We start from the raw sequence: 26,183 nt of genomic DNA, 5'->3' as shown, positions 1-26,183 counted from the left end.
AAAAAAAATCAGGGATTTTTCGATTTTTTAGGCGAAATTGCCCGGCCCTAATTCAGACCCCAGTTCAAGAGGACAAAAAGTGCCTTTGTCCGCTCCTTGCTGGACAATGTTCCTATTGAGGATGGTTTGCAGTAGGTATAGGGCAGAGCGTGGACGCTCCACATCTACTACTGTAGAGGCAGTAGTATAGTGAGGTAACGCAGAGCCTTCATGCATCAGTAGCGTCTTTCATCAGGCTTCAGGGGGAATTAATCGCGAGGATTTAATTGTTGGTAAATGTCACTCGTCACTGGTGACTTTGGAGCTTCTTCCTCTAAACATCGTCACACCAGAGTTCGCAAGAAAGTCAAAGACAGATTAGCGACGCTGAGGCGCGTCCATCCGTCTATGAGCGTCGGACAAATCCCAGAGTAAACGTCCAGTCTCAAGGTGTCATACAGAATTCTGACCCCGGGCCACTTTTCTAGTATGGAACAATGAGCCGCCCCATCCAATTTTGACCCTAATATGAAACTTTACCTTTCGCTAATAAGAACGTTCTAATGTAGATATAAATATTACTTGTTACATGACATAAGCCAGCGCTTTTGTGTTATTATTTGATCTTTTCTTTCATATATACAATTTCAAAATAAGCCACTACTAAATCCTATCACATGGACAGAAATCTGTGTGTACAAAATAGAAATCTAAACTTTTTTTTAATTTTTTTATTTAATTCCTAAAATTACATTTCAAGACCAAACAATGCTATATATTACTTAGATTACACATGTGGTACATTTTTATCACTTTTCCATGCTATAGAATATCGACCCACTTAAAGGAAGACTTTGTGTAGCGGTTTGGTGTTATACAATGTGGTAATTGTTTAGCAATTAACCTTAATTGGGTGGTAAACTGCTACACAATACAGCTCAAGTTTTTCCCTGTGCCATGTATTTGTAAATAAATTCGTTTTTTTCATTGATGCTTTCTATTTATATACGTTTGCATACAGTGTTTATACATTTTGAATGACCTAATGGTCACTTTTCCATGGGGCGTGTCACTATCTGCAAACACCAACGCCTCCTCGACCTGCAGCACACGGTTCAGAGTTCTACTGCATCAATGGAAGTACTTTCAGAGCGGAGCAGACACGTGGGAGTCTGCATCCGACAGGATAGTGGTTATAAAATCACGCAGTGGGAACGTGGCTAGATAGATGAAATAGATGAAACTCCTGCTCATTGATTCCTTCTCTGAAAGCAGCTACAGGTCAGTCCGATTCCCGTCAAACTCACTCATTTGAGTCGAATCATATGAGAACCCGACAGTCCAGACGACGTGTTTTCACCTCGAGCAGACTGTGGATCACTTCCCACGACATGACGCGGCGATCGTGTATCAAATACAAGCGGAGACACACACAGTGCGTGTTGGGGGTGACGTACCTTGCGTGCCGACGATCTCCATGTGGAGGTGGGCGAGGCCGCTGGCCGTGGACAGGGAGAGTTTGATCATGCCCTCCACGGTGACGGTGTAGCGGTTCAGGTAGTCGAAGAGCGAGCCGTGCTCGTGGTAATCCGACACCAGCCACAGCTGAGTCCACGTCCCGTTATCTGCACAGAGGACCAACACGGGGTTAACAAGCTTCATCGTGGTTGACGATGCTGAATTCACTCAGGTAGGATGGATAAAGTTGCACACTTTCTAAACTATAAGTAAGATTTTTTTTGAATTTTTTTGGATGGTCATGTGACTCAGGCCCCGTTAACACGATGCTTTCAAGTGAAATGGGGGAAAATTTTCGTTGTGCTTCAGGGGTCCGTTTACACGCACCGAAAATTGAACTTTTCGAAAACGACCTGAATCAGTTGTCGTGGAAACGGAGGGGAAAACGCAAATTTTCTTGAACGCTGCTACTGCGCATGTACACCACAGCCATAGTAAACATTTCTTCTGCACATGCTCAGTAGACGGACAATAACAACAATGACGGCCTCCAGAGTGAGCACGTGTGTGTGTGTGTGTGTGTGCGTGCGTGTGAGGTTTCATTACAAAATCAAACAACAGCGCCCACTAGAGGCCCAACATGCTAAATACTAATCGTTTTCAGCATTTTTGCCATTTCCATGTAAAATAGGCATTGTTTTCAAAACTGAAACAAAACGGCAAAAACGATGCGGTTTTACTTGTTGTGTAAACAGCGCCTAATAGAAAGCGTGTCACTCCATTAGTAATGTATTTCACCGACGACGCAAGCTGTTTTCACTGTAATACACTAATCGACTAATTCTAAATTGGACCAACTAGTCAGCAGGAACAACTTTAGTTCAGAATAGTGTCTTTCAACTTGAAGCATATGAGGATACGATGATCAGGAAAACCATTTTGAGTGAATTAAATCAAGTATTCGCAAGGATTTCACCATATTTGCCAAAAGACATGACAATAAACAATCTGTCAATATTTAATTCGTAACTGCAGTACAGACACAAGCTGTATCCGGTTAATCTATGGTAATAGCGACGATATGCAGATTCGACAACAGCAGCGTTTAACTTTTCTGCTCTGATCAGTCACAGGTACGGCCGAGAGATTTCCAGCAGTGCCGCTTCAAACATACTGACCAGGCCTTTGATGTTTTCACCCAAACTTTTAACTCGACAGGGACATGAAACCCCTCAGTTCACGCCCGCGATCTCATTATTTCTCTTTTTGCCAGAAAAACTTCCAAACTGTTGGAGAAAAAGTTTTTTTTATTTTTATTTTTTTTAAAACTTTTTTCTTCTTCTTTGACTCAGAAATTGATTTGGACTCTGACATCTTCCTGACTGACTGGCTGGAATACCAATGTGTGCATGTCTGCAGCGGGAAGCTCACAGATGCCTCATTTAAAGTCTCTGCGAGTCGACGCAGATTTAATATATGTATATATGTAGGCTGTGATTACCACCATGATCTAAACCACCGGGAGGTTGGAGGTTGGGGTCCCCCCCTCCCCTACTTCTGCCTGTGTTTCCAGACTGGCTTTTACCAGTCCACAGGACAGAGAGTGCAGACTGAGGAGATGATGCTGGAGAGGCTGGATGAGAGAGGAGGTAATTGCACGGAGTCATTTGAACTAAAAGCCCTCCATGTGATGACCTACTCACACAAAAAAAACAAAAGCTACGTGTGGCAGGAATCCACATGCATTTACCAACTCCGTCTTTTTACATGAAGCGAGCTGGAGAGGAGCTCATTATCCACGTCAGTCTGCAGCTGAAACACACGACAGAGCTGAGAATCCGTTTCCTGTCCATCAATGCATGAACTCCATCACTGAAGATGAGTGTTTGTGTGAAGCGCCGTTTACACGACGACGACGTGAGGCGAAAACGCAAAAGCTCTCGAGTTTGACTTCTGGCAGGTGAGCAAGAAGGCGGAGTGAAATTTTCCTCCCGAGAGCCAGGAAACGTACTCCCTATGATCCCTAAAAGAACATTTATCAGTCAGATTCAATGAGAGGGGGAGTTGAAACAAGAAGTATTATTGCTAATTTTACTACTTTTACGAATGTGTCTTATGTTTTGCCTCCTGTTCCGCAACTTGAGATCCGGTTTGATAAAATGTATAAGAAATATAATGTAGGACAAAGCGTAACGTTAAAGAAGGACCTGACGGAAACACGATCAATGAGAAAACGCCAAAAATGTGTAGATGACAGCGGTTCCCTTTGCACGTGTGTGGTTTCATTACACAAACAAACAAACAAACAAACAAACAAACAAACAGCACCCACTATATTGTTTTAAGCGCTTCTGCCATTTCCATGTAAACGGATTTCAAAACGTTGAAACCCAAAACCTTTCCGAAACAAAAACGATGCGTTTTCACCTGAATCGTGGCGCAAACCATTTCAGTTGCACGTTTTGTTTCCTTTGTAATGAAAACTGTGCGTGACTCATAATACTGTGACTAACCGGGGTTAATTACTCGGGTACAAAAGGTAATAAGTTATGGTTGAAGGCCTATCGATTGGTCCTTTCCATCACACTTCTCACTTCCCTGCTAAACTCAAAGGTCAAAAATTTATCACGACTTGATGAGACGATCCATTAAAAAAAAAAAAATAAATAAAAAAAAAATCAGATTGACAAGCCAGAATCAATAGGAGCATCAATAGTTTATTCCCGATTCCTCTCGCTCACTCTCATTGTGTTGCACCTCGCTGAAAGGCACAAGGCTGAAGCTGCAACGGTGTGAAATATGAAAGAAATCTCTGACGGTTATTGTTAAATGGATGTTTTCTACCGGCGGTGGACCGCGGGCTGTGAGAAGTGACCTTAGAGCTAATTAATCCTGCAGAGCAAATGTGAATTAATACACAGGCATTATTTAGGTTGTTCAAATCAGATGAATTCACAAAATAATAATTACTATAGCCACACACACACACGCACACACACACAGAGCCAACCCAGTGTGTGTGAGCTGCTGTTAAAGTGTGAGTGTGTTTGGTCTCGACTGGAGCTTGTCCTCCTCCACACCGTCTGCCAGGCTGCCTCTCTATTCACAGCTTCGCCACCTTCACTGTTTCCAGCTCAAGGCTGGCTCTAATTGAAGCCGCCCACGCCGTCATTTACAGAAGAGATGCCGGGCCGGTGACGATCTCATTGGCAGGAATCTTTAGCTCCGTTCACACGTTTCAGGTGAAAACGAATGTTTTTTTGTTCCAGAAAAGTTTCTCGTTTACGCGGCAACATTCTTAAAACGATCTCCGTTTACATGGAAACACTGGAGAAGGTGTAGTAAGCATGCCAGGCCACGAGTTGGCGCTGTGGCTAAAGAGGGAGGGTTCAGAGGGGCGTGGCCATCATTTAATGTGTTTCTCCTGGCAGAGATCAAACAGTGTTTACTTCATTGTGAGGTGGAGTGAGCTGTGAAGTTTCTTCTGCTCTTTTTGTTTGTTAGGTAAGTTGGACTCCTGATTGGTGTGGTTTTGGTTATTTTTGAAGTAGAGTTCACTCTTGGATTTGATTTATCAAACACTCCTGATTTGTTTATTATTATCACTTTGAGAACTTTGTAAATACATGATAATTTTTACACTTGAGAAACTATTTTGAGTGGCTGCTTGAACCATTGATGGATGGCATTTTATGTTGCGCCCCTAGGCTGGGGCGTAAAAACTCTAAACATTAAAAAGTACCAGGGACATTCTAGTGGACAGACCACCAAGTTGGATTGTTATTACGATGACTGTCAAAATAAAAGTACCAAGTCCCAGGAGAATATGGACTGGGAGTCATGACACGATGGAGGAAACATTGTTCTGATTGGCTCAACTGAGCATGTGCAGAAGAACTTGTTACTATGGCTTCAGTTGCGTTTCCCCCGCATTTCCACGATGAAGGAGTTGGAGCATTTTCAAAAAGTTCCACCTTCCTCAGCTGTATTTTTAAAAAGCTACATTTTCCACAAACTCAATGTGTTTGCGAAAAGTTGTTTTCCCCATTTCCATGGAGACCGAGCATCTTCAAAAAGTTCTGCCTTGGTACCTGTTTTCAAAAAGTTGTGTTTTCCACAGAGACTGCATCTGTGCGTTTACCCTATTTCCACGAAGACGGAGCATTTTGAAAGAGTTGCGTTTTCTCCCGTTTCCATGGAGACAACAGCGAGATACTACAGCCGCGGTTCGCGTGACCAGTCGTGACATTTCGGCCGTCCACACGGAGACGGGAGAGTCAGAAACCTGACTTTCCGGTGCCTGCTTTGCTTGGTTCTCACCTTTATTGTCGGCGGCGATGAATCCCAGGATGTTCTCGTGCCGCAGCATCACCGTCTGGTAGATCTCGGCCTCCCTGAACCAGGAGCGCTCCTCTCTGGAGGAGAAGATCTTCACCGCCACCTCCTCGCCGCGCCACTTGCCCCGCCACACTTCCCCAAAGCGGCCCTTCCCGATGCTCTCCTGGAGGATGATGGTCCTGGCGATGGTGCGCTGGACGAGCAGCGGTAGACCTGCGGGGCCAGAGGGCGGTTAAAAACTCGGCCCTCCATCACCGTGTGGATACATTTACTGTTTTAATTTCAACCCCCATGCGCCATCATTCACTGCGTGATTAATAAATCCAGTTTAATGAAGGTGTGAACTGAGAAACGAGGGGTGATGTGGTGAAACTCCGCAAGGAAATAGTAAAAATGAAACCACATTTATCACGGCGCACTTTACGATGGAGGACGTTCTGCATGTAAAGGAGTCGGATCGTTGGCAGGCTGCTGAGAAGGAAACGGGAAAAGGAAGCGGCGTGAAAAAGGAAGCGGCGTGAAAAACGCTGCGAAACATTTCAACACACACAAACACACTGAGTCAGAAGAGTAATTAAACCGGCCCACGCACGGCTGTGAACACACACACACACACACACACACACACACACACACACACACACACACACACACACACACACACACACACACACACACACACACACACACACACACACACACACACACACACACACACACACACACACACACACACACACACACACACACACACACACACACACACACACACACACACACACACACACACAATATGGAGAGAGTGAATGCAAGCAGTGGGCTGGCGCCGCCGCTGAGGTGCCAGTCTGCACTGAGAGGTGTTGATTTGTGGAGAGTAGAAAGAGCAGCAACCTGCACACACGCACGCACGCAAACACGTAAAGAAACACATGCGCACACACACACAAAGAAGCGTGTACACACACACAAAGAAACACACACACAGAACCCAAAAAGCACACAAAGAAAAAGAGACTGACAAATAAGTGAATTAAGTGAAACTTGAAAGATGAAAGACTCAACATTACTGATGTGACTTCACTGTGTGTAAAAACACTCGGGTGTCAAATCAATGACCAGAGCAGCTCACGAGATGTTTGTGAAACTGGAACAAAGTTCTATAAAGATATTTATCGTTTCTATGAACTCCAGTCTGGATTCTCCTGTTTTAAAAAGTGTGCTGGACAAAACGCTGCGACCTGAGCTGAGTGCTGCTGCAGCGTGGAAGTTGAAGCAGTTGTTGGCAATAGGCATCAGTAATAACGACATAATGTGGAAGCTGCACTTTTCTCTTAAATTTTTGTGTGTTGTGCAAAGATATTTAATTAAAAGTAGACGTTTTCAGGAGGAGTTCGTTCCTCCCAGGATACGTTCGGATGGGTTGTGATTTATAGGCCCACAGTATAATCTGGTGTGTCCTCAGCACACATCAAATTATATTAAGTTAGAATGAATTTGTTCCACATGATAAAGAGGATCATTCGTCAGCATCACGACACATTTATACTGTATTTTTCAGATTATAAATCACAGCCGAATAGGAATTGAGATTTTTCTGGGGTCTTTAGTGAACCGAAATGAAGCTCCTCTGTGGGAACGCCGTACCTGATCCGGAGCCCGAGGTGGTCATGTCGTAGATCAGGTCCTTCAGCGTGGTTCCCACGGTGATGAAGGGGTGGTCCATGGAGGGGTCTTCCTCGTTGGGCACCCGGTGGTGGTGGTGGTGGGCGCCGGCGCCTCCAGCCCCCAGGCCCCTGTGACTGTGGCAGACGTAGAAGGCCAGCACCAGCAGCAGGCAGAGCACGCACACGGGGCCGGCGATGACGGCGGCGAGGGCCACGGGCCCCAGAGGGGGGGTCTTCACTGTGGGGACTGCAGGAGAGAGGAGCAGAGGGCGAAGCCAGACGTCAACAACACCACCAGGAGCGAGCGCCGTTAGCCAGGAAACTAACATCACGACAGACCCTCACCACCAGCTACATACAACCGGTCATGTCACATTGAAAAAATTAATTAAATAAATTAAAACTTGGATCAAAATATTAAATAGAACTACAGCAAGTAATCCAAAATATCTGAAACTGCCAGCTACTGCTAAACATGTAGCTGCCAGCTAACGCTAAACATGTAGCCATGACCCAATGCTTATTATGTAGCACGATCTAACGCTAAACATGTAGCCACCAGGCAATGCTAAACATGTAGCCGCCAGCTAATGCTAAACATGTAGCCGTGAGATAATGCCGAACATGTAGCCGTCCTGTAGCTGCCAGCACGAACGTTTGAGGTTATTGGTTATTCATACAGTTATAATAAACAACGCACAAGTGATCACATTGAAATACTTTATATCAAATATTGAGATGAGGTTAAAAAGTGATTAGTTGTGATTATTAACCTACTATTCCCATGTTGACCAGCACTTGCTTATACCCAGAAGGACCAATGGAATCGTAAAGACTCGCCGTCTCGAGGCTTTCCTCGGGACGAGCAGCAGCTCAAGACAAAATTTGGTTCTTTCACGACTCCTCCTCGGGTTAAAAGACAGCTGGGCTCCACACTGTAGACACTTTGTTCCAAATAAATGCGGCCGCATTCAGAGCGAGCATGTGAATAATGATTCAGTAACTCTGGTGACTGACTTCTAACTGGCTCCCGACAAATCTGTTCTGTCTCCTCGTCCAAGAGCGAAAGAGACGAAGGATGTTCCTTTTTCTGCCAGTACACCGTATGCTTTTATTTTCCAACTCTGTTCGCCAACTGTCGTGGCCAAAATATACACTTTCTCCAACAAACGTGCGGAGAACACGGAGTGTCTCCTGCGGTGGAATTAACATATTGCTTGTATTTGTCACGAGGCAGATGTTGAAAGAAGCAGGACGTTATTTAAACGTTATGGAGTTTGCATCTCAATACAAAGTGCTAGGTTAACTGCGCCGCGTCGTTTACGCTAAACGAATGTGTTCGGGTGCACATCGATTGGACTTGATTTGCATAATGCTGTTGTTGGTATGTTTTTATTTACTTCGCAAGGCCACAGAGAGCTACTCGTCTCGGAAACGACACATTCGTTATTTCTTAACAGCCTCCGATTGCACTGTCGGCAGACATTTCTTTCCAAATGATTCGTGTTCAAAGCTCAAGAGTATTTAAGATGGAGACAAACGTGTTTTACTCCTGAAGAAACGTTGTGACTAAAGAGATTTTAATGTAAAATGTAGCTCACAGGGTCTGATTTAATTATCTTAGTATTGATTTTACGGTGGCCCAGATGGGCCAACACAACAACAACAAAAGGCCACAACACAACAGAATAAAGCCACAACACAACACAACAACAAAAAGCCACAACATAACAACAAAAAGCCACAACATAACAACAAAAAGCCACAACACAACAACAAAAAGCCACAACACAACAACAAAAAGCCACAACACAACAACAAAAAGCCACAACACAACAGCATAAAGCCACAACACAACAAAAAGCCACAACACAACAGCAAAAAGCCACAACACAACAACAAAAAGCCACAACACAACAGCATAAAGCCACAACACAACAAAAAGCCACAACACAACAGCAAAAAGCCACAACACAACAACAAAAAGCCACAACACAACAAAAAGCCACAACACAACAGCAAAAAGCCACGACACAACAACAAAAAGTTAAGCTGTTGGCCCTTCTCGGCCACCGTATGATTTAGATTTTATGTGGTAAATTGTAATTGTGTGCAAGTAAAATGATATGCTTGAAAAAAAACAAATGCAAAGTGTTCAAACCAAGTGTAAATCTAAAGTAGCTACAAATTAACATGTACGAAGTCATTCCTACCATACATTTCATATCTGCATTATCACAATATGAATTTGTTGCATCATTTTAAAATGTGAAAGTGTTATCAGGAAATATATAATATACAAATAGTTCCTGTAGCAAACCAGTGCATCCACAATATAAGCTTAATATTAGATTAGAATTTGATGTGTTTTGATCTCAAAGCTCACAAAAAGCTGGCGTTCTCCGGTTCCCAGCACCATGTGTCATTTAGTTAATGCATCTAATCACATTTAGGGAGTCGTGGGATTGGAATCTGGAGCCGCGTCCAAGAAAAACTTGGATGTCTTTTCAATCTTTGTCATCACTTCGAGCCGGTGTTTGTGCGAGCCGGCCTCTTGTGCGTTTACACACGGTTATCATAATGAAGCATCTCTTCATAAAGCCTCGCTCGGTACTTTGCGAGTGTCTGTGTGACGGATGGAGGCAGGAGCAACAAAGCCTCCAACCGGCTTATTGGAATGGGAATCAGAAATGAGTTTCTTGCCCCGGATCAGGTCAGCATTTATATCGCTTTCATATTGAGGGCTCGTTTACACAGCGACCACTTCAAGTGGGGGGGGAAATCACCATTCACCGCAGGGATTACCAAAACCTTGGTCAGCGCCTCACGTGAGGAAAAACAATCCTTCAGGTTTTCTTGAGATATTACTGAAGATATTACTCCAACGAACATCAAGTCCAACGAACCCCAATCATTTTTGAGCGAGTCGTTTCTCGGCTCTCACGGATATCCTGAGCCATCGCTTCAGCGAGGATGGAGGCAGACGGATGGTCGGGGTCTCCTAAAACACACCCCGGGGCTCCGTGAGGGGAGGTAATGGCGCGATCCACCGGCCTGCCGAGGGAACATGGCTCAGACACGCCTCATGAACAACGCCAACCAATCGCACGTGGGGCTGTTGTGGAGCACCGACTTAAAAAACGTGCGGGAAATCGAGGGTGTCAAACATGAAGCAAAACCGGCCCGCAGGAAGTGCCAATCTGCCAAACAACCAAGCAAATAATAGAATTTTCTAAAGAAAGATGGATTTTTTTTTTTTAAATAACCTTTTTTTAGAGTAGCAGATAAAACACAACACTGAGACCCGAGTGGAGATATCGTCTCAAAGCCATGCCGTCAGGGCGAGTTTCTAAAAACACCAATAATGCAACAGTTATAGGATTCAGTCTTTTTTTTGACATTTCACTGTATTTTGCACCAGAAGGTTTCATTAAAATTGAATTCATGTTGCGATTGTAGATGTTTCGAGGAGTAAATGTGTGGACACTTCCATCACATAAACTCAAGCAAATAAAGAAAAACTACAAAGTTTAAATTGAGATGTTGAGATGTTCTTCCAAATCACAGTGACTCTAATTAACACCAATCCTTTGACATACTTCGTTGGTGAAATATTAATAAGAAATACGTCAAAGGAATGTTTTAAAGACCTTCCAAAAAAGAACAAAACAAAAACACTTTATATCTTATGACTTCATCGAAGACCCTGCTAAATTCCATTGTTACTGTGGCGGGTTTACTTTTAGAAACTTGCAGAAAAGCAACCATAGTGTTCATGTTCCATAAAGCCTTCCTCTTCCTTGTTTAGAGGATTTTCCTTTCCTCATGTTTCTGTACAACTTTACCAATGTAGGACTGAATAATAGGATATTGTGTAGGCCTATTGTCTGCTGTGATAACCAATGTATTCAAACACTGGGTTTAGTGGTTTCATTCAATCTCTAATTTAAGACGAGTGAGAAACGTAATTTGGAGGCCAAAAAAAAATGAAATTAAATCAGACAACAAACAATGAATGCACGCTACATGTCTAATAGTAAAACCGGAGATAAACGACCCCCGGGGAATGTTTTGGCGAATCGGAGATCAAAGCGATCTTCAATTAGAGCAGATTGCTCACCGCTGGTCTGAAGCATGGAGCGCAGACTAAGGTCTGCACAGCAGAGTAACGTCTGTTTGCAAGCTCCACAACAAACAAATCAAAAGCAGACAATTGCTTTGCGCTGAGCGAGCGCCTGCAGGCGTTTTCCCTGACTCATTGCTGAAGCAACATGTTAAAAAAAAATTTTTAAAAACACGGTGAACGCCTTCACTGAGCGGAGGCGTTCAGAGACACTCACCGGGGAAGTTCTTGGGGTCGGGGTCCTTGTTGCAGTAGTCGGTGGTGCAGCACATGGGGTAGATGCCGCTGTCGTGCTTGACGGACGGGGCGCAGATGAAGGGCCGGTCCCGCGGGATCAGCTCGTTCTCGTTCACGCACTGCCGCTGGTCGGTGGTCAGCCGGCTGCCCGACTTGCGGACGGCGACGAAGCAGACGCCATCGGTGGTGCAGCTGGAGTTGGCGCTGCAGCGGTCACAGTAACACTGGAGGGCTGGAGGAGGAAGAGGAGGGAGAGGAGGAAGAGGAGGGAGAAGTGTTAAAAGTCCAGGACGTACAGGAAGGTCAGACAGAAGAACAGGTGTGTTTACACGACAACGTTTTGAAAACACGGGAAAGGCAGAGGCGCTGAAACCGATGTAGAGAGCATGCAATGACAGTAGTGGGCACTGTCTGGCTTTTGTATTGAAACTAATGGAATGTTATTACGGTGACTGTCAAAATAAAAGTACCAAGTCCCAAGAGAATATGGACTGTGAGTAGGGTTGGGTGATAAGGTATCCAGCAGTATCTAAAAAAAGTGACAGCATCAGTTTAATTAACGTAATTATACTTACATGCCTAATATATATTAATACATAATTTCTTTAATGTCTAAATAATGTTTGTCCAGCACTTATGTATGTGTGGTTTTAAAATAATACCACTGTCAGGCTTAAATGTTTCTCTTGACCGTTGAATTTGTGACGGTGATACCATATATCGGGGGGGGGGGGGGTGACCGACAGTTTAACAGTATCAAAATGTGAATACCGCCCATTTCTAACTGGGAGTCATGACACTCTGGAGGACATGTTGTTCATTGTCCATCTACTCTGAGAAAAGTTGTGTTTTCACACCGTTTCCATGGAGACGGAATCAAAACATTGTGTTTCCAGAGGCTCCGTTGACGTGTAGACGGACACCCAATCCGCAACAAAGGTGTTCTATTTTTACTTGAAAACGCTGTTGTGTAAACGGGGCCTAAAATTTGGGCTTAAAAAAATAAATAAAAAAACAGAACCTAAGAAGATCTAAAACTTAAAAAGCAACTGCAGTAAAAAAAATCCTGATATTATACCACGTCTCATTATTCATCTCGCCACCACAGGTGAAATATTTATCAAGAGCCTCGAGAAATAAATCTTTTTGGTTGAAAGTCAAAAAAAGACTGATTTCATGATTCAATAGTACATATGGGATTTTTTAAAATGGGAATTGAGTTCTGCAGTAAAACGTCAAAAGGTGTAGCAGTGAAAGAATCCCCGATGTGTGAGCGAGAGATAACATGTACATCACGTTACGTTCTGCAATGATAAATGGCTATTATGGTGAACCAATCATGGATTGAAGATATAAAAGCAATGAGAAACCTTGACTATTAATTTTATTGAAAGTATGTAAATTATTTTCTCTTTGCCGATGACGACAGATTCTATTCAGTACGTGTTTTGTAAGGATGAGTGAGGTGTCAAAGAGTATAATCATCAAAACAGATTCAATCATTTGTAAAATGCACCTTGGATATCTCATCAAAAAGACATCTTTGATTTTAAAGATACATCGAGTTTGTTCAGTTATGCCACCTTTTTATAATAATAAGTTCGGAACGGAGAAGTCTACATAACGCACGCACATGAAACTTAACCCAACGTGGTTTTTAAAGAGAAGTTACTTTGTTTTGAGGACACCTAAATGACATATTTACCATTTAAAAGAGCGAAAAATGCAGCTTTTGTTTAACGCTAGAATGTACTTTTGTTCAAAGAGATCTACAGTGGATGTGACACTTTCCTTCCATCCTGACGCTGCATTATCATAAAAGAAAAAAGAGGATTATTAAATCATAAAGCATTTCGCCTGAGAGGCAATAACAGAAACCACAAAACCACTTTCTTCACCTTGAGATTCTCATCTAATCTCCTTATTTTTCTGTGATTGTTTGAGATGGAAACATAAAGTGTACCTCATGAATTGTTCTGGGGTGAGACAGGAAGACGGGATCGGGATCGGATTCTTTTTTCTTTTTTTTAAGTCTAGTTTTTTTCCGTTAAAAGGAAAATATTGCAGGAGTGAACTGAGGTCAGCCTACAGTTCTGGTTAGACTTGAGGGTGTGTGTGACTGGGGAAAAAGGACAGACATTACATCACTACACACAGATTTTACACACACAAGCACGGCCAGAAAAACTACATTTTACCCATTTTTAAAAAAAGAAAAGAAAAAACTACTTGTGGCGTCACGACACCGACTGCAAAACTCTAATGATCACTTTTATGTTTTTCTGCAGCCTGATTTTATTATGAAATAGTGCTATGAAAACCTTTAAAAGCTTTTAAATGTTAAAAAAAACAAACTTTAAACATGTGCAATGTCAGCGTTAGAGACGTGGGATTGTGTCGTTTCGCTTTGCAGCTCTGAAGCACTTGACTTGCAGTCGGAGGCTCCTTTCATACACACAACTTTCTTTTTACACTCATAAATAATACATCCCATGTTAAATGTTTAATTCGGTGAATCCGGCAGACCTCCAGCCGTCGTGCAGAAACAGAAACATTGGGTTTTCTCTCGCCATCGTATCTCGACGTGACGCATGGTAGAGACCTCTCACAGGATCGCTCACAATGAAGTCAGTCTCTGTCTTTAAGAGAATCTCAGCTCCTCTTAACTTAAATCACCATAGTAACTAGTGTGAGGCGGTGATTGGCTGATTGATGCGACCGTTCGGACTGGAGCGCACTTCTTTTTGGAAATGTACATTTAGTGACATTGTGGGCTCGTTGTATATTTAGACGTCTGGCAAAAAGTCTTTTGAATGTAATCAAACAGACATCTTTAGTGTTTCTGTCCAGGCCGATATTGACGCTGTGTCGGATGTTTGACAGCAGCTCTGAGGCCAGCCGTCACTCCACAGTCTAATAATACTGCCTTCACACTCCCTGTCAGTCATCCTCTGGGTGTCGTTTCTTTCAACTGCTTTCATAAATCAATTTACGAACTTAACAAGAATTTGTTGCTAATTAATCGGCGAGTAATCAGATGGAGGTCTGGCCAGGAGTAAATCAATGACTTAGTGAGAGACGACTGACCACCTTGCTGAGCGACTGTTTTATTAAGAAGTGACTGACTGAGTGACTCGTAGAGCGGCTGACTGACTTAGAAAGGGTCTTGGACTCGGCGAGAAACTAAGTCAAACAGGCTCTTGCTAAGTCAGTCAGTCACCCACTGAGTGATTCGACGAGAGACTGACACAGAAAACTTTGTCTCTCACTCATTCACTTGCTGACTTAATTAAACTTGGTTAAATAAGTTATATGATAGTGAAAAACTGGCTCATCAAGTGAATCAATTAATAAGTGAGTGACCGACTTAGTAAGTGGCTTTCAGTTAATGATTGATTGACTTACCGATTTACCGACTGATTTAATGAGTAACTCAGTGACAGACTGACCAACTTGATGAACGAATTAATAAATGATTGTCATTGTCATTATGCTGCCGCCACCGTGCTTCATGGTAAGTTTGGTGAGTTCCTGGTGATGTTCAGTTTTTAGTATTTAGTCTTTTTTTGGCATTCTCAGTCTTATAACCTGTCAAGTGCCTTTTGGATGAACTAGATCTAACCTTTACAGTGATAAACCTTTCATATGAGCAAAAAGACAAATAACAACTTATACCCAGACCTTATGGAAGCTGTGTACTGCTTGGTAAGGTTTAGTCTTATGACTTATCTATGAACTGATTTTCATTACCGTTACAATTATCTTTTATTGTATTCCTAGATAAACATTTTATTCCTTTGCTACCATCATTTCATTAGTTGTTTACCTTTCCATAACCGCTCTCGTTTTTAATATCCTACTTGTTAATTAATGACTTAACTTCTTGTTTACGCCTATTAAATGACATGTCTTTTCCCGGTTTGAATCACATGAATGTGTGTGAGAGGTGCAGTATGACTACAGCTGATTGATCCAGCTCAACCCATCAACCTCACTTAGCAGCCGCGGTGCGGCGGCAGACGTTCAGAAGGGGCTCGCCGTCCTCCCGGTGCCTCTAATACCTCCACTTTGCTTCATAACGGCGCAGAGTGAAGAAGCCAGTGGAGAAAAGAAATTACAGTGGATAATTGAATCTAATAAAAGTTTAATTGTGTACCAGGCCTCTGGCGCACCGATTCAAATGCTCCTTTATCTTTTGCCGAGATAATTAAATCCGATCCCGGGCCCGCTTGGGTCTGAGAGAAGTGGTGCGGTCAACACTTGGGTCTATCTGGGAGGTTTTCAGACTGTCGCCCCAGCTTGGAGGAGAGAGGAGACGTGGTAGCCACAGGTCAGGGCATCTTTATTCACCGCACAGCGCCGACACGGAGGCAGGGATGTGCCTGATGTAAAGAAGTCTGCTCAGCAGTCCCCGAGGCTTCAGGCTATTAGCAGCAGCGCTAAGGAAAGCTATGAATAAACCAGGCCTCTGTCTCTCTCTCTTTCCATCTCTCTCTCGTCCTTGCCCCCGGCCGACAGAGGGATCACACTCTGCTCTCATTATGCAGCTCACAAACACATCATGTTCGCCTGGTCAGGTTAAAGCAACACAACAGAGCTCCTAAGATAAGACCTTTGAATAATTAACAGGAGACACACACACACACACACACACACACACACACACACACACACACACACACACACACACACACACACACACACACACACACACACACACACACACACACACACACACACACACACACACACACACACACACACACACACACACACACACACACACACACACACACACACACGATTAAATCTGCTCAAAGCACTAGCGATGCCAGTGTAAATAGTAGAGGGTGGTTTCCATGCCAAGGGTCAACGTTGTCTTTGCGATACGTCATGTTTTATCAGTTTAACGTCAATGCACCCGGGATCCAAAAAGTGAGGTACCGTACATATATTATTATTTTGCATATTGCGCTTCAGAAAGTGTTCGCTCACAGTTTCATAGATGAAGAATGACAAATAGAATTAGAATCTGTAGCTCTTATGTCTCTGCAATATTGGCGTGATTTAACGTTAATCAAAATGTTATTGATCTGAAAGAAGTGGCCCGTTTAAGGGACACGTATAGATTTCAAGCACACTTTATATACAATGTGAAACCATAATAAAATTAAAGTCTAGATACTAAATATCAACCTTGAAACAAACTGCATGAGCTAATCAGTATGTTTTCAATTTGACTCTGCTTTTTTTTTTCTACAGCACATTTGAACTTTTTTTACTTGTTGATGTTTCACTGAAAAATCTAATTTAATTAGATATTCATTCTTCTGCTGGTTTTTTTATTTTTATTTAAAAGTAATTGGTTTGTTTTCCCCATAATCATATTCAATCAGTTGTTAATAGTTTTCTTCTTTTAAGTTAGTATTTCTTTCTCTCCTTTTTTCTTTTAATAATAAAGATATATTAGAGCTGAACAATCCCTGAACATTTGAACCATGTAATGTCATTATGGTGTTTACCAGCTCAACTACTCAGCTACTAGGTGTATTTTCTTCCTCAATCTGGTCTCCTGTACTTCCATGTGTATTTACTGTATATACGTACACTATTCTCTTGTGTGCCACTATCCCAACTATCTTTAAGTAAATCTGCAGTGTGGAGCTGCTATGATAACTGTGGGATTAATAAAGTCTAATCGAATCTAAAACTGTCCAAAACTCAAGAAGACGAACTGGAAATATTGTACACCATAAAATCTATTAGCACAGTTTCTATAAAATATAACCAAAGACCGAAAGTGGAGAGGCTCCTGCACATTCCACACATAAGACGCGCACACACACACTAAGAAAAGGCTCTTCTTCTTTGTGGAATTCGTGGAATTGTCTGGAAAACCAGACAGTCGGATGCAGACTGGTGAGTAAACGACAATAGTAAGCTCCGTGTGTGTGTGTGTGTGTGTGTGTGTGTGTGTGTGTGTGTGTGTGTGTGTGTGTGTGTGTGTGTGTGTGTGTGTGTGTGTGTGTGTGTGTGTGTGTGTGTTCTCGACATAAAAGCCAGCTGAGTTCCGCTGTGACTCAGCCCGCCTGTCCCGATGACACACACACCGAGGCCCCGCCCTCTGCCTCACACGTCTAGACACAACGGGTGAAACGAACCACGGGCCGACTCCTCACCAGGAACAAAAGCACGTCGGATCAAAACCGCACGCTCGGCTTTCTCAGTCGGGAACACGGACTTTGCGGCGGTGGCTCAGAGGTTTGAAAAAAAACAAGCCGATCAAATCTCTTGTGGGTCCGGTTACCAAAGTGAAAAGCCTCAGATTGATGCTCGCGACCGTCAAGCAGAAACTCTCCTCCAGTCCTGGATGTTTCAGTCATTTATAAAAAGGGTCACATGCAGAGGGATAATCTCCACAACATCTATTAAAGTGACCCAAGTTATTATTTTAGTCTCAGCTGAATGAAAATAAAAACTTTAGTTTCCCGTAAGTAAATATAGCCTGAGTTTTTTTATGTTTCTTTGTGCCGATTTGTTTTCTCTAAATAAATAAGTGAAACTTGGACGTTAGCAGCTGAGCAGTGATGGGAAAATTACCCTAAAAGTTCCCCCCCGCGCGAGGTTAAACTAACTCCCATGTTGACTTTAATTACATCAACTGTGCAAACAAACTGACAAAGGACGACGTGGTCTGCAAAAAGTAAGATTACTACCGAATGTGCTTTCACACCAATTACAACAGCGCCTGGTCTGGGGTGATCGTTCCCCAAACAAACACTGACAAGGAATTTTAAAAAATTAAGAGTCTGGATCATTGATTAGACTTAAAACAGAAATCTAGCCCAGATAGTCTGGCTGCATTTCCTGCGGAACGAAAAGCTGCACTATTGGGGAAAGTAAACTCAACTTGAAGCAGAAGATACTAACAATTACAGCGGCCCAACCTTCCAGATTTTAATCTGTAATATCATCGCGGTTTGCTTCATCCGTTTGTTTCACCACTGCAGTTCCCACGATCAGTTTTAGGCCTCGTTTAAACGTCTCGTGTGAAAAACCATCACGTGATTTTTCGCTTAGGAACAGTTTCTCGTTTGCATTTTTTGTAGACGATGTCCATTTCCACGGAAACAGCAAAAACGTTGAAAACGATGTAGTTAGCACACTAAACCATAAGTTGGCGCCGTTTGTTGTTTTTGTAACGAAACCACACACACACACACACACACACACACACACACACACACACACACACACACACACACACACACACACACACACACACACACACACACACACACACACACACACACACACACACACACACACACACACACACACACACACACACACACACACACACACACACACACACACACACACACACACTCGCAGAGAATAATGCGCTGAAAACATTGACAATGAGAGTACACAGATTTTCGAATGGACAGATAATAGTAGTAGATAGTAGATGGACAATAAGAACAATTTATTTTGACTGAGCATTTTCACAAAGTTTTATTTTCAGTGGCTCTGAGCACTGCTGTCACGTAAACAGCACTTTTGAGAAAAAAAACAAAAAAAAACTTGTTGACTTAATGTATTTTGGTCTGTTGTATGTTATCTTGACGTTGAAAGCAAAACGTGTTTTGTGGCTCCAGACAATTCAGTCGAAAGTTGGCCAAAGTTCAGCAAACGAAGACTCCTGATTCCGAAGTTCAGGAGCTTTTTGCACTTATGATGCAGCAGGCTGGCAGATTTTATTTCTAAATCGGCAATGAGCGACAGATGTGGAAAACTCTTTCCATGGTGCATTTCAGATTTCATCCCAAGGCTTCTGTCACACCCTTCAGCAATACTCCAAACAACACAAAGAGTGTTTCGGTGAATCAGACGATTCAAGCTGAGGCATCTTCGGGGCGCCGCTCCCTCTTACAGCAAAGAAAAAGACAAACACTCTGACGCTCGTCAAAACTGTAAAAAAAGAAAAAAAGAAGCCTGGACTGCACCAAACCAAACAGCTCTGATAATCAGCGCCTGGAGAAAACACTGGAGTGGAAAGGAAAGCCAGGTGATCCAGCCACGCTGTCCTTGATGGATTTCTGTGGTGGAAGGAGCAGCGGCGTGCCGGGTCCGGGACTTGACCTCCGATTGGAATCTGATTAGCGGCGCTGACGGCATTGAGAGGAGGCAAGGTCGTTTTTCCCTCAAGTTTTCATGGATAACGGCTTCAGGGTCGCCGGCGAAAGCCGCTATCCACAGAGAGAATGACTCTGTACTTTAAATAACGAGTAAAAAAAAAAAATCTAATAAATTCTAAAGCAATCAATGGCTGACATTTAGTTTCCAAAGATTGTTTGAACGCAGCCGAAGAAAAACATCTCCTTAATTCCACTTGATGACTTGATTGCAGAGGTGGACGAAAACTACTTTTATTTCTGCTGGAAAAAAATTGTTATCTTCACAAAATAACCATATTTTTCTTCACCTGACAATCTTCTTCTGATAAATGAAGTGGGGGGGGGGGGGAAGAAAAACACTGTATGAAGGGGCGTCTGTGTGGGGCAGCCGATCTTTCTGACCAGGAGCCAGAGGGTCACAGGAAAACGCCTTTTACAAGCATGTTTCTAATCCTTTTAATCTTCAATAAGAAAGTCACAATAACAAAAAATAATGAGACATAAGTGGAGGGGAACGTAGCATCACGTGCTACATGATTTGCGTCTGTGTGACTGATTTGAATATTCTGTAAATTGCGCATCAGTCCATTTTGTATATCTTTTTTTCTGTTATTGTGTTTTTTTTGAAGAAAGGGGCACCCACTATAAGTTTGGGCTTCTTTTCAATTGTGTAAACATTCAATAGAATGAGCCTGATGAAATCTGAGAAAAAGAAAATAGCATGATTGAAATGAATAAAAAGAAAGAAAGAAAAGAAAGAAAGTGAAACATGGCAGTGATAACTTGATCCCCCATTGTTGTTATTGTCTATGTAGTGGCGCATGCGCAAAAGGAATATTCACTCCGGCCTTGGAGTGCATTCGCAATAGCAGCGTTTCAGATGAGCTACATTTTCTCCCGTTTCTGAGGAGACGGGGTCGGAGCATTCTCCAAATGTAAACGGACCCCGAACCGCTACAGAAGTTTTCCGTTTGCACTTGAAAACGTTATCGTATTCCCGGGCCCCGGTGTGTGGATCGAGTGTTCCCTCAGTATGTTGTTATGATCCCGAGTACTCAAGAGAAGCTGTCTCAGTGTCTCATCAACAGATTAATGGATAATGGAGAATAGACAGCTCAAGCAGCGGAGCTTCTGGCGGTCCCAGCAGTGCTTCACAAACAGTCACATACACACACGCACACGAAGCAGCCATAGTGGTTCTCTGGATGTCAGGGAAAAGACAGTTTCATCTGACAATACTTATTCTGAGGGTACATCCACACAATGAAAAAAAAAACTGTATTTCTTCTCCCTGACCTTGTCCCAAAAAGATTTCGTCCACACATCAGTACTTACACGGCTCAACACAATGCCTCAGGGCATGTAGTAGATATGTCAGGCCTTTAGGGGGCGCTGTGACCGAGCGACACACCCAAAGTGGAAAAGAAGAAACAAACCCGGAAAACAGAGGACGGAGTTCACGCTGGAAAGAAACAACACAATACAACACCGACGACGAAGATGCCTGCTGCTAAATCCTGAGCGGAATCGTGTGTGTGGACCGACTCAGAAGTCGAGCTTTTGCTTCGAGTCACCCGCGACTACAAGGCGAGTAAACGTCAACAAGGTGTTGTTGTTGTTGTATAGTGATGCTGCGGAGTCTTGCCGGGGTAAAGGTCGGAAGGCGGGGGGCGAGTACGTCATCTTTATTCCATGGATGATCGTCTTTGCCGACTTTGCCGTCCACAAAAAAACATCATGCAGTTAAATGAGTATTACAGAATGGTCTTGATGAGCAGTTGCTATATATTTTCTGGTTCCGCTCTAAATATATTTCACAGGTTTCACGCAAATAACCACAAATATTTTAAAGGGCGTTAGTCAATATTCCCTTTTATTTCACACACAGAAGTCAAGCTCTTTGACTTACTGCGCTGTGAGCTTTTCTAAAACGCAGCAGGCCGATGTTCTGAACTGTCCTTGAATATTTTTAAGATCTGTGCGCTGGCTGCCGCTAAATGAGCAGCGTGACGCCGGCAGAGATGCTCAGCTGAGGATTACACATGGAAAGAAACACTTAAGAGGTAAATTTGGAGCTGCTGTAATAAGGTCAGTTAGTCTCATAACGAGTGTGCACACACACACACACACACGCTCCTCCAGGACGTGGCGGATGACTGCGAGATGACGGCCAAGATGGAAGTGGGCAAGCGGCCACACTGAACAGGGTCTCGTGACGCCCAGAGCTGCTGTGGTTCTATTAGTAGCAGCGACTGTTGCAGCAGTGTTTCGTAAGATAAAAACTTGGGTTTGATTTATGTTTCCCTGTCGCTGTGGTTAAGCACTCAGCATTTCTTAACCACCTGCGAGAAAACCCAAAGTAACTTTCGGAATTGCAGACCCTCCCGTGTGGATTTCATCCAGCCAAACAGAAAAACTAGTCATTGGTCTTGAAATCTTAATTGGGAGTCGTTGAGGGACTTTAGGTGCAGTTTGGAGGTTTGTGCTCATTCTGGGAATAAATTACAGGATAAATCAAAGATTGTGAAAATGAAATATGAGAATAGAGACAAGTGAAAGTAAAACATCGACCAACTAACTAGAATGAAGGGAAAACATCAGCGTTTAAGACAAAATGCAGAGAAAGAAATGTCAAAAAAAGAAAAGAAAAACAGAGTCATGATAAAAAAAATTGACAGCAAGCATGAAACATCAAGAGTGAAGACAAATAGATAACATTGTTGAACCGTTGAGAATAAAGAAAAATTACACGTCATCGAGAATACAGACAGTAAGAGCCCGTTTACAGAAAAGCTTCACTTTCGCAGAGCAACGTTTTGAAAACGATGTCCGTTTACATGGAAAACTATGTCATTCTCATGTTGGGCCACCAGTGGGTGCTGTTGGTTGTTTTTATAATGAAACCACGCACACAACAATATGCTATAAACAGTAACAATGTGAGTACACCGACATTTTCAGGGATAAACGACTAAGTATTGTAATTATTGTCAATCTACATATGCATGAGCAGAACTACTTACTACAGACGTGGTGCGGTGTGGTAGCAGCATTTTCAAAAGTTGCATTGTCAGCGGATCCGAGTACCGCTGTTGTGTAAACAGACACCAATACCACAACTCAAGTTTTCCATTTTCACTGGAAAACGTGTGAACGGCGGCTTAAACGGACCAGTTAAGAGTAACCATAAAACATTAATGAATAAAGGCGGACACTCAAAGATAAAAATGCAAACTTCCTACAGCACCGAGTACAACTCTTTAAAATACAGATGAAAAAATGACAGAAATGAAGTCTACCGTTGACGAGGCGCATGAAAAGCCTGATGTGGCTCTGTAAAGCCACATCAGGAAGTCAGGGACGTGTCCTTGTGGGTTGACCCAACTTGATGGACCAATACCTGAGGCTGCACAGTGCCAACACTAAATCTTGGCACTGTGGTGGAAATGCTGCGGGACTGGCACTTTCGAGTTTCCTCAATATAAAGTGCACTACAAATAGAATGTCTTATTTATTTTTTTGACAGCTTCTCCTCACTCCCTGCGTGAAGGGAAGCCAGAGAAATAAACGCAGTTTCCGACTGACGGCGGCACACCAGAGGAATAATACGCCGATGGAAATCCACCAGAAAACATCAAAGAGACAAAACCGCGGTTGCGTTTGAGTAAAGCATTTGAAATCAGAGTAGGCTTTATTCAGCGATTGGCGGGGGGGGGGAACACAACCTCAATTACACGCAGAACCTCCGTGTTCACTGAGACATGACTGCTAAAGGCTGCGCTCAGCTATCTGGTTAGGGAATCTGGAAGAAACTGATCCACAGCTACATCTGATGTGCCGACTGCCAGGGAAGTGAAGCACGCCGTGTATTACACAATGCGTTTTAATGCACACGGTTACTCTTGCATTCCAAGCACGATCCATGCCAGTTACACTTAAATAAACTTAGTTAAACAAAACTGAATACATTTGCATACAAATTAAAAAAAAAAAAAAAAGAAACATATGCTGGAAGGTAAAAACCTGAGCTTCTGTATACTCTGAACCAACACTGATAAACCTTCCAGAGATTAAAGAAAGGAATGAAAGCCACATGAGAATACCTTCTAGAGTGTCGATCAGAGCCAGAAAACGGTCAATTTGAAGGCTCCTGTTGTTGTACGTTTGCAGGAGTCACTCTGTTCACCAGCGTTCAGCCTCACAGTAACGTTTTGACAAATTCAGAAGAAAGCAGAGAAATCAATGGTCTCTAAGGTTGGTTGTTTTTGTAACAAAACCACACACAAACATGCACGCAGTGAGAAAAACCTTATAGACAGTATAAATGGCGAGTACTCGGACATCCATGTGGACAAACGACAAAGTTGAACTGCTACTATCGATGACTTTTCAATTTTCCCTCCATTTACCTGGAGATGGAGTCTTTTTCATTTTCCAAAAAGTTGAATTTACAGTGGCCCCGAGCACCATTGTCATGTGAAAGAAGTCCAACACGCGGCAAACCGTTACTGTTTTTCACTTGAAACTGTTGCCGTGTAAACAGGGTGTAAAGAAACACATTTGGAAACCAACAGTATAAAGTAAGTATTTTTTTTAAAGTTTATTACAGTTTCTACCATTTTTTCAGGCTGCAAGTGTAAATTAAGAGCAAACAGTTTTTTTCCACACACTTTCGACTAAGTGTACATCTGAGCGTTCGTCCTGAACGATGCTCCTCAATAAAAAACAGGAAATCAGGTCAGTAACTACAAGTTTGAATTACTATGGGTGACCGATTTTAGTTTTTTGTTAAGACCTGTAAGGATTGCTTCGTGATGACAATGTTCTCGAGACGTTTCCTAGGCTATGCTGTGGAAAACCTCTTCGGCAGCTGGCGACATAACGTCCAGCTGATGATTGGCCTTCTCATTTTCACCCGTGGGGACAAGGCTAATATCTTTTATCGATAGCCCAGGAGCTAACATGGACATAAAAATACAAAACCAATCCAAAGCTGCAACACAAAGGATTTGTGTCGTGACTTTTGCATTGCATTTGCTGAAATGTCCAAAATTCCCCTTCAAATGTTTATCTAGATAAATTGCAACACAACTGACTCGCTCAATGAGGGGCTGTGAAAGATTAAAAACAAGCTCACAGTTGGTCAGATTCCCAGAGAAAAGTCAATGAGAAGTTTGAGTTGACCTCTGACCCCGCAGGTCAGAGTTCTGTCGCGGCCGGCATTGTGTTTGGCAGCTCTGGCAGAAGAAACTGGACTTTGGTCATGGTGATTAAGCCTGGGACTGTCCGAGTTCCCTCCCACCACCACCTCTGCCCTCCATGGTCAGAGTTCACCAGGCTGTGAAATAGAGTGCTGACAGAGACCGAGAGAAGAGAAAAGTAGGCCAACTCCACCCCCCACACCAACCACAAAGATGTGAAGCTCAAAGGTTTTCCAAATATTAAGTCACGCTGTAAATACATGGCCAGGAAGCTTGTAGCAGTGGTGTGTGTTCTGTAATCGTACTGAGCTTGTCCTCGTGCTCAGAGCAGCACTGCAGGGTTGTTTCTAACCATTTCTGGCATCTCTGACAGATTGATTCTCTTCTTGTGACCTTCAGCGGGTGCAGCTGAGCTCCTGAAGTCTACATGTCAATGTGGACGGCTGCTGCACAGGAAATGACTTTTGGAGTCTTTGTGGTTTAATTCGACCTGATGCTCGAGGAATAAAGAAGCAACTCATAGCTAAAGGTTGCCTGATTGACTGCGGTTATGAACAGATCTGTCAATCTGAACCTTGGCGCGCTTTGGAATTAGTCGAATCTCAGAATCTGATTCGAGACGTTTTTCAATTCAAACTTGTAGAGAGATGAATCCATGAATATTAGTACAGACAATATCAACAAGTAACAAGTAAACTCTAAATTGTCCCACAGAACATACATTCCCATCTATACTAATGAATATATCTACTTCTGGGTGATGGAAAAAGTCACTGCATGCAGATGAGGTGCAGGGCGCCACCTGTAGGTGGATTGTCTCCATGGCGCTGGCAGAGAAGACATAAGTGCTCACGGTGTGTGTTGTCGTGATTGTAGGACAACTCGTCCACGGATGAAATTTTTGAACTTTTTGAGAAAAAAAATCCTGTACAATTTACTTTTGCATATTGTCATTTCTAATTGATATTTATATATATATATATATATATATATATATATATAT

General features: G+C 42.8%; 1 protein-coding gene across 1 annotated transcript in view; it reads right to left on the bottom strand.

The window, feature by feature from the left end:
- tgfbr1b (transforming growth factor, beta receptor 1 b) overlaps positions 1 to 26,183 on the bottom strand; it is a gene marked incomplete at both ends in the record, with an annotated part of 57,717 nt that overhangs the window by 6,366 nt on the left and 25,168 nt on the right. The window contains 4 exons of the mRNA XM_080489653.1: positions 1,437 to 1,604; positions 5,758 to 5,988; positions 7,420 to 7,686; positions 11,780 to 12,031. Of these exons, the coding sequence (XP_080345779.1) occupies positions 1,437 to 1,604; positions 5,758 to 5,988; positions 7,420 to 7,686; positions 11,780 to 12,031 (918 nt within the window). The remainder of the gene's footprint in view (positions 1 to 1,436; positions 1,605 to 5,757; positions 5,989 to 7,419; positions 7,687 to 11,779; positions 12,032 to 26,183) is intronic.

The sequence above is a fragment of the Lipophrys pholis genome (assembly GCF_963383615.2).
Source record: "Lipophrys pholis genome assembly, chromosome: 20".
Classification (NCBI taxonomy): Eukaryota; Metazoa; Chordata; class Actinopteri; order Blenniiformes; family Blenniidae; genus Lipophrys; species Lipophrys pholis.
The sequence above is the reverse complement of the archived record's forward strand: the minus strand, read 5'-3'. Positions and strand labels throughout refer to the sequence as shown.